Source organism: Paramisgurnus dabryanus, chromosome 9 (genome assembly GCF_030506205.2).
Source record: "Paramisgurnus dabryanus chromosome 9, PD_genome_1.1, whole genome shotgun sequence".
NCBI lineage: Eukaryota > Metazoa > Chordata > Actinopteri > Cypriniformes > Cobitidae > Paramisgurnus > Paramisgurnus dabryanus.
In genome coordinates, this window is record NC_133345.1 from 38,050,716 (window position 1) to 38,065,901 (window position 15,186).

General features: G+C 37.7%; 1 protein-coding gene across 1 annotated transcript; it reads right to left on the reverse strand.

Annotated features, from left to right (window-relative positions):
- Positions 1-68: 68 nt before the first annotated feature.
- Positions 69-11,424, reverse strand: mmp23bb (matrix metallopeptidase 23bb). The gene is made up of 8 exons (XM_065282845.2): positions 11,164-11,424; positions 7,957-8,099; positions 7,503-7,642; positions 7,235-7,402; positions 2,820-2,984; positions 2,609-2,719; positions 2,321-2,447; positions 69-2,197 (listed from the first exon to the last, which is right to left on the reverse strand). Exons 1-8 carry the CDS (start codon positions 11,239-11,241, stop codon positions 2,002-2,004), a joined length of 1,128 nt encoding a protein of 375 aa, XP_065138917.1. The 5' UTR covers positions 11,242-11,424; the 3' UTR covers positions 69-2,001.
- Between the last annotated feature and the right edge of the window lie 3,762 nt (positions 11,425-15,186).

The window sequence follows — 15,186 nt, forward strand, 5'->3', positions numbered from 1 at the left end:
AGTACATACTGTAGGAGGCAGCAGATATAAGAAAGTCACAGACATGCCTTTCATAAAATTACTGCGTGTGTTCAAAAGTGGGATGAGGCTTCTTGAAAATGTTCTGCACATCCCAGGAAGGTCCAAAAAAATGTGTTTATAAATGCTAATGTGTGGTCTGAAGAAACATCATCAAGAATGTGCGGACATACTTTACCTCAAATTTGAAAATAACCTTTAGAAAAATGATGTATATTTTGCACCATTAAAAGGTTATGTCCCCCTAAACTTAAATTTTATTATAAATCGCTTACCTGTGTCGTTGTAAACCACAAAGTCCTTCAATTATCTTCAAAACACACTTTTAGATATTTTGATAAAAACAGGCAGGCTTGTGACTTTCCCATAGACTGCAGTTTGCAATTTGCCTAACTAGGCCCAGAAAAGAATGAAAGACATCGCCGAAAAGGTCCATGTGCCAACATAAGCGATGAGAACACTTCTGTGCGCAAAGAAAACAAAACAAACAATTTTAATTGACAATTTGTTCTCCTCCTTCGTCCTTCAGTGCGTGTTTACGAGCAGACCACGGCACATGCGGCGTGACCTGCTGACAATGGCCTTTTTTATTTAGGTCATTATTGAAACATTTTAAACAATACTTAAACATTCTGTTTAAATGCACATAATACTTGCAAGCGTATTCTGTGATAGTGATGCGGGCGTGGGTCGTCTCATAACTAACATGTGTGTTGTGTGCAATTCCTTATAGTCTATATTAAATATTTGGGGTTATATATTATCATACTTTATTAGGTTCTTTGATAAGGTTAAATTAGGTAGCAACGTAACTTGATATTCCCAAACCTTTGGCGTCACGTCACGATAGCGGCAAGGAAAGCAGCTCCCGCTGCCAACCACAACAAAAAAATAAATAAACGAAGAAATAAAAGAGGATGATGAAGATGAAAGATGAGGTGCGGGAGAAATTAAGGTCGGGTATTTGTGAATAGATAATACAAACGCTGCTTTGTAAATGTTAAAAATGTTTATCATTATCCTTTATCTTTATTAATATGACCATGCTTGTTTCTATGGTTCATAAGAGTAACGTTATGTTGTTGCCACTTTATAGGTCAATGTAATCTAATGGCTGTTTCCAAGCACTTTTAGGCTGAAATAAAGCCTCTTTTCATTTATATTACAAATGCCTGGTATGTCTATTTTAATGGTGGAGATGAATTAACCCTTTAAGATTTTGTGTACTATGACCCCAAAACGTCTTATAAATGTATTATTATTATTATGCGTTAGTTATAGTGACATTACATTAACGTTGCATGGGCTTTACACTTAATTAGATTTTTTTAATCACAGTTTTCTGTGTTTAGTTTTTTTGTGTAATGCACTTTTAAAGCAACACTAAAGAGTTTTTGCTCTTTGCTCCCCCTACAGGTTGGAAGCGTAATTGTCCATTACCACTGTCGTAAATAATTTAGCCTAAAGCAGCAAATCCGGCTCAGATTGGATTGTAGGTCTGCCGTAAAGCAAGTTTTTGTAACTACAGGACCGCGACCCAACAATTGGAAACTTCTTTAGTGCGGTTTTGGCCGATAGAGGGCTGCCAAGCGGATGTGAAAGTGCCGTTCACCCTGTTTCTAGTGGATGAACGGCTGAAACTTTTGGAAACGTTATTTTAAGGTAAAAAAAAACATTTTGGTGTTGCTTTAATAGCAGGGATCCAATTGAGAAGAATAATTACAAAGGTAGTAAAATGACAAACGTTGAATTGCCGCACCAAGAATATATATTTGTTGTAATCGTCCTGAATATATTTGACCTAGACATGGTTTTGTGTGTTTGACCTCTATTATCAGAGATTGATACGCCCACATATGTCTTTGAAGCGCACAATGGATCTGAAGTCCACACAGAGATGTCTGCCCTGCAGCAGAGGTCAGGAGAGCAGATCCGAGTGCCCTAGAGGTAGAGCCGGTGCTCAATAAATTCAATCTCACATCATCAGCTGTTGTTTGATGATTTCTCTGGCTTCAAACGGATTGCCCAAGAGTTTGCAGAGACAATGTTACCGCGGCGATGGATGCGACAGGTGTAGGTGCCCTCGTTGAATTCGTTGGCCACCAGCCGCAGGTCCCGATCCTTGATTACAATATATCCAGGAATAGATGTCAGGAGCTGCTCGCCATCCTTGTACCAGCTGAACAAATACATATCAAAATATTCATATTTAAACCTCACAAAAGAAACCTTTTACTCCTGCGGTTTCTTTTTTTAGCACCTGTTTTTGTTTTGGCACTAAACCGAATGTAAAATGCTCTACCTGACTTTTGGAGGAACTCTGGTATTTTTTGTCCCACAGCGAAAGCCCACAACTTTTCCACGGGGTACAATTTTGATCTTCACGTTGTCAGGGGGCGGGGTCGGGGTGGATACTGCATCCAGAGGCTCTGATGTGCAAACGAGTTTTAAATTATAAATATATATTTTCTTGCCCCGTATCTTCTCTATACATCAAGTGTTCTCCAGGGTTTAATCAATTAACTCTGTTCATTTTTTACTATTTTTATTAAGTGATGTCCTGTGTATGTGGGGGATTTTGCAGTTTTACCATAACATAGGTCGCAGCGCTTCGGGCAATTTTTCTTCATGAAACTCCGCCTCCTCTCACAAAAACCAAGCCGTGCCCAGGGATCACACACGCGCTTCTTATCCATGCACCCTAAAACACAAACACACGCAACTGTTTAGATATGAAACTCCCACTTGCTTGAGAGATGTGTACATGGTCAATGCATAAAAAGCACTTATTTCTGGCTTACCGTAAAGGCGCTGGATGCCCCAGATATCATCTTGGGCGATGTTTCGTTGACCCGTGTAAGTTGCATTTGGGTGCATTAGAGCATTAGGGTCCTGTGAATGCCAGAGACCTAAAGCATGACCGATCTCATGAGCAGCGACCTGAACCAGGTCATTCAGCCATACTCCTGTACAGAACAACAGACATGATGATGAACAGAAGAGAAAAGATTATACATATGTGTTTTGGTATCTAAACCAAGAACTATGCAACTAACCTGGCAAACCTCTGCAGTATATCATAACATTATTTAGCGACTATATTTGGAAAAATTCGATTTAGCTTTGCATTTTGTAACTTTTAAAAGGATCTCTTGACAAATGCAATATAAAATACATAACTATATTATTAGTGGTTTATAAAGACCTATGAACTGTATTGTTTTTATTACCTAAGAATGCATTAATTACGTATACATCGCAGGTCCCCTTACATGGAAGTCGCCATCTCTACAGCAGCCCTAAATGGACAAACTGTTCTACAAAGCACTTTTCGTCACTACGTTGTCTCAAACGATGACATGTTTTGCCCCATTCAGACCGCCAGTGACTAGGATTAGCAGAGCGACACAATCTCATTCATTTCAATGGAAGCTTGATGACTTCCAGCGACACGAGCGAAAGTGGCTGAAAAGTTTAACTTTATGCAAATGATGAGCGCTTTTCGGAAGCGCCTACCAATGGGAGTGAAGCAGTGGAGTTCATGTCATCCTTCTCTTGTGAGTTAATGGAGTAGACGGTACTCATTTGTTTATGACAACCAGATTTAGAAACGCCTTATTGAAAGAGACGGACGACACACAGCGAGAAAGATGCTGGTGAACTACGTAATCTCACCACTAGATGCCACTGAAATTTACTTTACATTTAACACGTTATGGACACCCCAGTTTACTTCAATATTTTGCATGTAAATTTTTATCTATCACTACAAACTATATATTGTTGGAAAGGTCTAAGAATGTAGTTTTCATATTTCAAAACCTTTTAACCTTAATAATAATGCAGTGACAATAATTTATCAATTTATGACAAGAGTATCCAGCAAACCAAAACAAAGCTCCCCATGTGAAAAAGTAGTACACTTCTAAAGTGTACAGTGCTCAATTTTTGCGCACTTATTTTGTACTTAATATACTAAAACAACTTCTTTAGTACTTCTTGATATAATCTTAAGAACATCTAAGTGTACTTCACTGTGCAATTTTGAGACAACATAAATATGAACTAGCATGTGCTAAAAATGTATTTAAAAAATGTATTTAGGTACCACTTGTAGTAAACCTGAACCCATCTTTGTATAAAAGTTGAGTTCAAGTTTAATACAAGTGTTAACTAAATAAATGTTTTAATACAGAGATAGTATGTTAAAAGTGCATTTTAGTTCATATTCATGGTGTCTCAAAATAACACAAATAAGTACACTTACACAATCATAAGAAGTACTAAAGATAAATTTGTAGTATATTAAGCACAAAATTAGTGTGCAAAACTAAAGGACTTTAAGTACACTATGGAAGTGTGCTACTTTTTCACCTGGGTTATTTTTTAATAATTTTATTTATAAATTAATACTATATGGCATTATTTTTATCTATTACAGTAAATTTAAACTGCTATAAGATTTTTTTTATTTAATATTTTCAATTCCAGACAATTTCTTAAAAACTTTAACTCATTCCCCGCCAGCCTTTTTTTGAAAAGTTGCCCGCCAACATTTTTTGCGAAGTTACACAAAATGCCTTTCAGGAAAAGGTTTTTCTAAAAATATATATACATACAAATATATCAAATGAAAGAACAGACCCTCTGCTTTCAAACAAACAATAAACAAACAAATTGGGGGGGACGTTTCATTCTATCAATTTTTTTCTCTGCTTATAAACTCTTAAATATGGGTATTTAAAAAAAAAAAAAAAAAATTTTAGCAAAAGGATGAAATTATTGCATTTTGTGAAGACATTTTGATAGAGATCAAATTTAGAATGATTATCAAAACATACACGGAGTGTAAAATTAATAAATAATTTTTTGCTTCAGTTTCTTTATAAATTGGGTAAGTCTAGCCATCTAGTGGATAATCGCGGTATTACAGATAACCATAAAACTCATCAGGAACATGTTTTTTCATGCAAATGTTTTCTCTTAATTGACGAGATAACTCGTCAATGGCGGGGAAAGAGTTAAAGTGTCATCTTTAAAGCAACACTATGTAGTTTTTTTTACCTTTAAATAATGTCTCTAAAATTATTTCAGTGATAGAACAACTTTTAACTGGACAAATTGTAATGTTGCTGCAACCTGAGCTGAGGGGTGGAGGGTAGAGCACACAGCCCCGCCCCTCCCCCTGCCTGCAGAAGAGTGTCTGATACCAGGCACTGTTGCGCTTTTCAACCACATGGGGGAGCTGTAATTCATTTTTACATGGAAACTACATAGTGTTGCTTTAAAACAAGGCCAAAATTAGGCATCTAGACCAAATAATGCCAGAGTTACCGTGGGGCAAAAAAGTATTTAGTCAGCCACCAATTGTGCAAGTTCTCCCACTTAAAAAGATGAGAGGGGCCTGTAATTTTCATCATAGATACACTTTAACTATGAGAGACAAAATGAGAAAAAAAATCCAGAAAATCACATTATCTGATTTTTTAAGAATTTATTTGCAATTTATGGTGGAAAATAAGTATTTGGTCAATAACAAAAAAGCAAGACTTCTGGCTTTCACAGACCTGTAACTTCTACTTTAATAGGATCCTCTGTCCTCCACTTGTTACCTGTATTAATGACACCTGTTTGAACTTGTTAGCAGTATAAAAGACACCTGTCCACAACCTCAAACAGTCAGACTCCAAACTCAACTATGGCCAAGACCAAAGAGCTGTCAAAGGACACCAGAAACAAAATTGTAGACCTGCACCAGGCTGGGAAGACTAAATCTGCAATAGGTAAGCAGCTTGGTGTGAAGAAATCAACTGTAAGAGCAATTATTCGAAAATGGAAGACATACAAGAACACTGATAATCTCCCTCGATCTGGGGCTCCATGCAAGATCTCATCCCATGGGGTAAAAATGATCACCAGAATGGTGAGCAAAAATCCCAGAACCACATGGGAGGACCTAGTGTATGACCTGCAGAGAGCTGGGACCAAAGTAACAAAGGCTACCATCAGTGACACACTACGCAGCCAGGGACTCAAATCCTACAGTGCCAGACGTGTCCCCTGCTTAAGCCAGTACATGTCTGGACCCGTCTGAAGTTTGCTAGAGAGCATTTGGATGATCCAGAAGAATATTGGGAGAATGTCATATAGTCAGATGAAACCAAAACTTAACTTTTTGGAGGAAACTCAACTTCTTGTGTTTGGAGGAGAAAGAATGCTGAGTTGCATCTAAAGAACACCATACCTACTGTGAAGCATGGGGGTGGAAACCTCATGCTTTGGGGCTGTTTTTCTGCCAAGGGACCAGGATGACTGATCTGCGTAAAGGAAAGAATGGATGGGGAAGATTTTGACTGAAAACCTTCTTTCGTCAGCAAGGGCATTGAAGTTGAAACGTGGCTGGATCTTTCAGCATGACAATGATCCCAAACATACCGCCCGGGCAACGAAGGGGTGGTTTCGTAAGAAGCATTTTATGGTCCTGGTGTGGCCTAGCCAGTCTCCAGATCTCAACCCTATAGAAAATCTTTGGAGGGAGTTAAAAATCCGTGTTGACCAGCGACAGCCCTAAAACATCACTGCTCTAGAGGAGATCTTCATGGAGGAATGGGCCACACTACCAGCAACCGTGTGTGTAAACCTTGTGGAGACTTACAGAAAACGTTTGATCTCTGTCATTGCCAACAAAGGGTATATAACAAAGTATTGACATGAACTTTTGTTATTGACCAAATACTTATTTTTCACCATAATTTACAAATAAATTCTTAAAAAATCTGACAATGTGATTTTTCTGAATTTTTTTCTCATTTTGTCTCTCATAGTTGACCTGTACCTTTGATGAAAATTACAGGCCTCTCTCATCTTTTTAAGTGGGAGAACTTGCACAATTGGTGGCTGACTAAATACTTTTTTGCCCCACTGTATATTGTGTACATCACCTTTTTACCCCCTGCTCAAAAAGGGCTGCGCTATTTTCTATCTTTTTGTTCTTTGATATCCAGTTGATATTCTTTAGGCGACATATTTATCCAGCTTCTGGTTTTCAAATCTAACCAAGGCTTTTTACAGATCAAAATCTCATAACTACGGTAATTCCAACAGGGCATGAACCTCTTGATTCACATTTGTCAACCAATCGGATTCAAGAATTTATCAAAACCATGGTACACTTAATGTGTACGAGCATCATGTTAAATCGAAGAATAAAGTGCACCTTGTTTCCAGCTGAAGCGGGATTTGCCCAAAATCCAGAATTCATGGTTGTCAAAGTGGATCTCTCCACGTGGAGGCAGGAAGGCGTGGGCCAACTCACCATTCAGTCCATCAAAACATGGATGCAGTGGAGACCACCAACAATCTGTATGATTGTATGTGTAGAACCCTAACTCCAGAAAAAGAGGGTAAGCTTCTGACACAAAACACGCTGTAACGTCTGCCAAATTCATACGGCCCATGCCGTGGCTCTTTTCCTGCAGATTTACCTATTGTGATGTCAGCACTTCTGTTGAGATTTCTGACTTCAGTGAAAGTGAGAGGGGAAACATCACTCCACTTTGTAAAGGCAATAGTGATGGCTTTGCGCGTATCTTCTTTATTCAGCGTGCTGGGGAACTTTGTGATCCTTTAGACGAGAGAAACATAAAATATAAAATGAATAAATCACTTCCAGAGTTTGTGCAGTGTCTGCTATCTATCAGAAAGCACATTTGCACACAAATGCTTTAAATCTATATGTTTGGCTGTCACCCCAAATGTCTGAATTCAATCTGCTGTTCTGCCACAATGTCATCTATCATCTAAAGCATGAATTATTTCTTTTCTTCATCTTTCTCATCTGTTCATCAATACATGCCTGTCACATAAAAGGCTCATCAGTTCTTCCCAGCCCCTCACTTTGTGTGAATGTTGCTCTTTTTCTGATGGTGGTGTTCTCACTTGTAGGTGATGTTAAAATGGTCCCATTTGTATCCCAGTGGGTTGATGGCATAGCGCCTGAACCGAGCCAGACCTTCATGAGACCTCCTGTCCACATGTGCAGGTACCTGAGCACATGGCTTAAATGACTGGATGCTCGCCACCTAAGGAAACAAAACAGGGAATTTGAAAGTGACTATTAAATGAACATTAAAGGAGTCCTTCTAGAATGTATTGAATTTGTTTTGGGGGTCTACAACGAAATTGGTTTTCATGGTTGATTGTCTTTTTTCACCTATTCTACATTACTGTAGCACCTCTCTTTCCAGGCTTTCTTTAAAAGGCTATAGCTCCTCAAAGCCCCGTACTGAAACATTCAGGCTATGTTTACACGACAACAATTCAGTTAAAAATTTAAATATTTCTCGATTGCGTTTATAAAAAAATTCACAGACATTGTCAAAAAAATGCATTTACACCAGTGTTCGAATTTGGGGGGGGGGGGCTGGGGTGGTTCTAGACCCACAATAGACTGTTTCATCGGAAGCATGTGCGTTATCGCGGTTACGCGTCTGGTTGGAACTTTATTTGCTGTTTCTGTTTGTTTAATGGTCTGACTAGTTGCTAAACTGAACTTGTCGAAAATAACAAATGTTTTGGTTTCCTAAAGACGAGGGGAGATGGCGATCACCATTATGTGAAGGGAGGTTTGGCAGCCGATTTGTAGTTAACATTGTATACATTATAGTACACATTTTACACAGTAAAGGTATCTGAGTGTCGTTTTTTATATGCTTAAGCTATGAAATATGAATTAAGGTAATCTACTTGTTGTTTATTTTGCTTGTTATCATAAATAAACTACTCTAAAAGGATTTTGTTGTATATTGAGTCTTAGCGGAGTTTACCGGAAGTTACATGTGTTCCACAAAAGCCTTTGTTTATGTTATTACTGCTGAAAAAAATATAAATTGGGGGGGTCGCCGGTGTAAAAAATACTACATAAATGTAAAATTCTCGTGCTGTGTTGCCAAAAAGCAATACTGTCCATTATTTGTCCCAAAAAAAAATTCTCAAACTATTATTTCATACTTATTTGAGGGGTGAAAAAGGTTAGGGTTTGAGTTAAGGGTAATTTGGGGTTTCTTTGATTAAAACGTTAATCCAGGGCCAATAAAAAATGCTGTACAGGATCACATCTTACTTTGTGAAATAATGGCGACCCTATAATGACGGGAGGGCTTAGCTAGAGGACCCCCATAATCTTTGACATACATAACTGATTTACACGGATCCACAAAGATGACTAAATCTGTATTAGGTGTGCCAGGCCAGCAGGTGGCGATGTTATCTTGTAAAGAAACATCACACCTGCTCACATACACAGTCTTCCACAGAAAGTGGCAGCCGGTGACTTCGTTTTTCAAAGGCGCTCAATGCGAAGTTCATCACAACATGTATGTAGCCCGTCATGTGTGTGTGGTTTGTAATTTCAAAATATGTGTTCTGCGCATCGGGTGATCCTTTGTGCATCACGTGTCTTGTCAAAATAAGTGCCTGCTGCAGACGCATCTAAAGGGTTTATGATAAAAGAGACGCTTGCGTTTGCCAGATACTCGCATAATCTCATGCGTAATCAGAGTTTACTGTTAAATTAGTGTCTTGCGTGTTTTTTGTGAACATGAGCGTCTCTTTTATCATAAACGGTTTTGACGCGTGTGCATCAGGCACTTATTTTGACAAAACACATGGTTCACATGATGCAACAAACACATATTTTGAAAACACGAGCAACACACATGACACTCCATACACTTATTTTGAATTTGCGCCCCTCGGATGAGCAATCACGAGCCGCCACTGCCTACAGATCGTAAATACAAACAATCAAGACAGTGAAAACAATGAAAATGAGGTAGGTTTATTACTCCAAGTGAGCCTGGACTAAGCGACAAAAGTTTGTAAGCTTTGTTGGAGAAGTGGTAAAAAGGCTTAGTGAGCAGCACAAACACAGACCTGTATGCCGAAGTTGTTTTAGTTACACTCACACATGCCTATAGACTAAATTCACATGTTATCACAGGAGACGACAAGGCGTTGTTATCAAAAACTTCCACTATGAAACCCGTCTTCAAAAGTTTACATAAAATTCTGTTATTGTGTAAACAAACATCCAAACTGCATAAAAACTTTACTGTTTATGTGGTAAAACCGTTGTCATGTAAATGAGCTTTAGCTTTTTAGGTGTAAACAGTAACAGTGCTTTCAATCAATTATGCTTACACCACGGTTAACACAGACATTACTAAGACATTGCTCTGGTGGTAATTTAAGAGACAGGGTTCAGAGTCAGGTTATGTGTTTTACATAAAAATAATCAACAGCCATGATTTCTCAACCAATCAGAATAAAGCATTCAACAGCCCTGTGGTATAATGACTGATAACCTTTTCATTGCCATTAAAGTGAAATTACTGAATCTAAACATAAGAGTCTGATAAAAAAATGCACTTAGAGGGTTTTGCATCTATACTCCTGTGCAAACTTTAAAGTTCTGCTGCTTAAATGTTTATTACTCTTTACCTGCTCGTCTACTGTATGAGTACTGTAGCAGTACAGTTCTCCATGCAGGCAAGGGTTTGCAATATCTGTCACCCACATGTGAAGGGTGAAGAGATCCTCAGAGAGAGACCACCCTCTCCCCATCCCCCTGACCTTTAACACTTTCCACACTTCCTTCTGCTCTTGCCTTTGATCTTGGCAAAGCTTTAACTTATGTACATGCACAGGAGAAACCAAGGAATGTATCAGTGTGACAGTTTATACGTTTACATGACCTTTCTTTTTAACATCAGGATTTTAAGTTCCCTTTCAGAAAACACAAGAATTGCACGTGAATGCATGCGTTTATGCACATTTAAAAATTATGTGGCTGGTTTAAACTGATGCATTTGAGGTGAGGTATACTGACACTTTTACAAGTTATTCTCCTGTGGTTTGAAAAAAAAATCTGGATAATTGAGTTTTTATTAAAGATTTAAATTATTTAAAAAAAATGCTGTTTAAATAGTTTTAGATAAGTAAAGCATTTTTCTTGCAAAATACTATCATAACTACGATCATATTGTTAGGAAAACACCTTCAGGTTACACATTCATCATAAGTATTAGATCACAATTGAAAGATCATATGTGCATGAAATGGAATAAGGCAGTGATTTATGCTCACCGTTTGTTTAGTCCGCGCAGGCAGAGGTACGGTTTTCTCCAGCAGCACCATCAGCAACAGCGCACAAACCCCGCGCATCTTCGCCACACAAAACACTCAAAAAACTTTCCACACTGACAATTACGAGACCGACCAGATCACATCTCACTGTGTGCTTGAGTCGTATTTACTCGTCCATATACAGTATATTCTTCAGTAAGAAACTTAAGTATCTCCCACGAGCCAAACGCATCCAAACCTGTGCGCATATCCAGTAGACAAATGTTTCCACGCGGCAGTGTTTAATACCTGCAGGGCACTTCATGAAGTTGAAGTCTCTCTCTCTCTCTCTCTCTCTCTCTCTCTCTCTCTCTCTCTCTCTCTCTCTCTCTCTCTCTCTCTCTCTCTCGGGTAGTAAGTTAGCCTATGAAGGATCCAGCAAGAGCGCCGCCCCGCTTTAATATGATGTCTTAAACACCACCTCCTCCTCCTTTGCTCCTACAAAACTGCCAATATCATTTCACATTTTATGACTTTACTTATTTATGTATCTATTTTCTGCACACTGTGGCTAATAAAATAAAATAAAATAACGTACTGAGAGAACGTATCTCATAATTGGAAATCACCTGAATGACTTTACAAGAAGCTTGTTCGACTTCATGTGGCGCGGCAAGAACTGACAGGTTGATGACGTCAAAGTAGTACCGCGAGAGCGATTCGAGAAATCATACGAAGGAGTTTTTTTATTTTTTTTTATTTTTTTTATTTTTATTAAACAATATTCATGTACAAACAATAAGGCAATAATAATAGTTGTTAACATGAAACGTACAAATCAGGTGCAGATGTATAAAACAACAATACACATACACAAAAATTATATATAAATTAAATAATAATTAAATGCAAAATATTAATAATAAAAAAAAAAATAATAATAATAAAAATAATAATAATGGGCTAGGGTTTTTCTTCTAAATCATATTCACATATGATGGACAAAAGACTAGTTGCATTTTTCTTCTTAATCAATCATACGAAGGAGTCTTCAAATCGCTTTCGCAGGTTACGTTAAAGGTGTATTGTGTAACTTTTAGAAGGATCTCTTGACAGAAATGCAATATAATATACATACCTATATTATCAGTTGTGTATAAATTCCTTACATAATGAACTATATTGTTTTCATTACCATAGAATGAGACGTTTTTATCTAGGCCTATTCACCGCGGTCCCCTTACATGGAGGTCGCCATAATGTTTCTACAGTAGCCCTTATCGGACAAACTGTACTACATAGGATATCTCCAAAACATTGACAAAATTCACATTTTAAATATATAAGGATTCAAAATGTACAGTCTCTCACTTACGCTAATACTCTAAACAAACGGTGCTATATAGCACCAAAAGTGGTTCTTTGCTCGTAATCATAGAAGAACCGTTTTTAGTGCCATATAGCACCGGTGAAGCACCGGTGAAGCACCTGTGTAGAACCATATAGTGCTATGTAGAACCAAATGTGGTGCTATATGGCCCCTATATGGTTCTACACAGGTGCTTCACCGGTTCTTCACCGGTGCTATATGGCACTAAAAACGGTTCTTCTATGGTTACAATTCAAATCAACAGTTTTGGTGCTATATAGCACCGTTTGTTTTTTTAGAGTGTGGATCAGTGATTTTTATGACATCATTCTGCATTTCAGCTTCTCACCAGGTTCCAGGCTGTGATAAACGCTACTGGCTATTTTAAAAGGGGGTGAGCCACTCAATATGCCCCACCCTTAAATTCCTGTTTGTGGAAAATCCATTTATCAAGACTAAAGTCTCAAAATCAAGTTCTGAGATGATAAGATTTCAGCCATTGATTTCACTATGATTTCAATCTTTGACTAGACTTTACTCAGTCAATAAAAAAATCAAGGTTATATTTTCACAGAATGTTCTTCACATTTTGGATGATTTTATGTAGAAAACAGTAAATCACAAAAAAGGACTTTTTCCCAGGCAGGGTCATAAATGTGCTTTTTTCCCATGATAAACCACACCCCCGGATGCATCTAAAAACGGGTCCATCTTGGACAAGATGTAGAAGTAAGACACCTTATGTGCGTCCTCAATTTGAGCTGTTTAAAAGTTATCATGCTTGGATCCGAATTCAACTGCAACCACAAAGATAGCTGACGGCAGCATTTCGAAAGAGCCACAAATTAAGGATGCATAAGATGTGCTCATTAAAATCCATTGTGAAGAATGAGGTTAAAATTTGGCAATTGCAGATTTTGGCATAGCACATGGTATTCATGGCCAAATGGCCCTCCATGTCTAGCCCTAACCTCATTAGTTTGGTTGACCTTTGGAGATTTCAGGAATAGCATGGGGTTTTCAACAGTGCTTTAACTTACACACCACTATAAAAAGAAGTCAATCACGAGCTGATGGGAAGTCAATAGCCTGTGATGGATTTTTTCTTTGACCTGGAAGGTCAATGTACAGGGTGTTTTGCAAAACATGCAAAGGCAAAACAACTTTTTGTATCCTAGAGAAAAAAGTTTAGAAGGATCTCGACATTAAAGTAATGACCGGGCCAAAAAGAACAAATCTATTAATAAAACAAATTACAAGTACTTACAAATAATTGCACCCAAGGACAAAAATGGTACAGCATACTTCATTCAGTCCTACAGCATTCAGATCTGAAGAGAAACTTTTTTTTAATCAATATCAGCATCTTAACATTTGCATCCATTAAGGAATTTCTGTAGCAAAGAGAAACATGAATTTGGAGAAGGGCACCTGAAAGGCAGCCTCATATCTTTTGCGAGTCGTTTTGAATTTGGCAGTATTCCCAGGCTTTGGCCGCGCTCCAGATGACTGCAGAACCAGGGGCCGCTTGACCCTTCCCTGTCACTCACTCTGGGAAAGAGCAAAAAAGAAAAGGAGCGGGAAGCGGAAGGACGGAGGAGAAAAGAGTAGCAGGACAGGAGATTCGCTTTCAGAGGCCCTGAGAGATGAGAGTTTAATTGGCCATCGATCCATCAGTAGGTCCTTTGGCTCCTGCACCCACTTAATGATTGGCCATGACGTCAGCCTAAATATTCACACTGCTGAGTGACTTTCTACATAAACACACTTGTCCCCACTGCTCGAGAATAATACAAACTTTTCCTAACCCGCTGTATTGCTGTAATGCTTCAACAAAAGTTGGCGCATGTCTCTGCATGCTTGATTGTAGCACACAGTGCTTTGATGTCAACCAATTTTCTCATAAACCAAAAACCAACACTATGCATTTTCTTATAGTATACTTTCAAAATCAATGTATTTGATTTACAGTAATGCATTTAGGTCTGTACAGTTTTACAGGTAGTTATGCTAATGTACATTTTATGAACATTTTCCCAAAAGTATTTTATAATTTCCTGTTTCTATCATGCTCCCCCCATATTTTTAAGGTTGGTCAAAAATGAGTTAATGCATTAGCTAACATAAATTAACAATGAGCAATACTTCTACAGCATTTATTTATCTTAGTTTATGTTATTTTTGACATTTACTAATACATTTATAAAATCAAACATTGTAACTGTGAACATTAATTAATGCATCATGAACTAACATAAATAATTGTATTGACATTAACATGAACAAGAATTTATACATGCTAAACAACTATATTGTTCATTGTTTGTTCATGTTAGTTAATGCATTTACTAATGTTAACCTATCTAATTTTGTCAAGCTAATTTGCAACAATTCAAAATTGTTAGACAGCTAAGCACTAATGAATAAAACTGTAAAGGTGCATTTTGTAATTATTTGTAAAATTTCAAACCTAGTTTTTACATACTGTATGTTTTTTATATCATCCTTCAAAAACAGATCCGTTTTAAGCACCCAGCACAAGTCTATACTGACTTTTATAAGACTTGTGTGTAGACTAAGCCAGATGGTTAATGCAGCTTTCTATTCCTGATATATGGGTGTCAGAATTCATTCTGCAGAATTTTCTAGACTTAAAAAGTACAAAAATTCTTCAT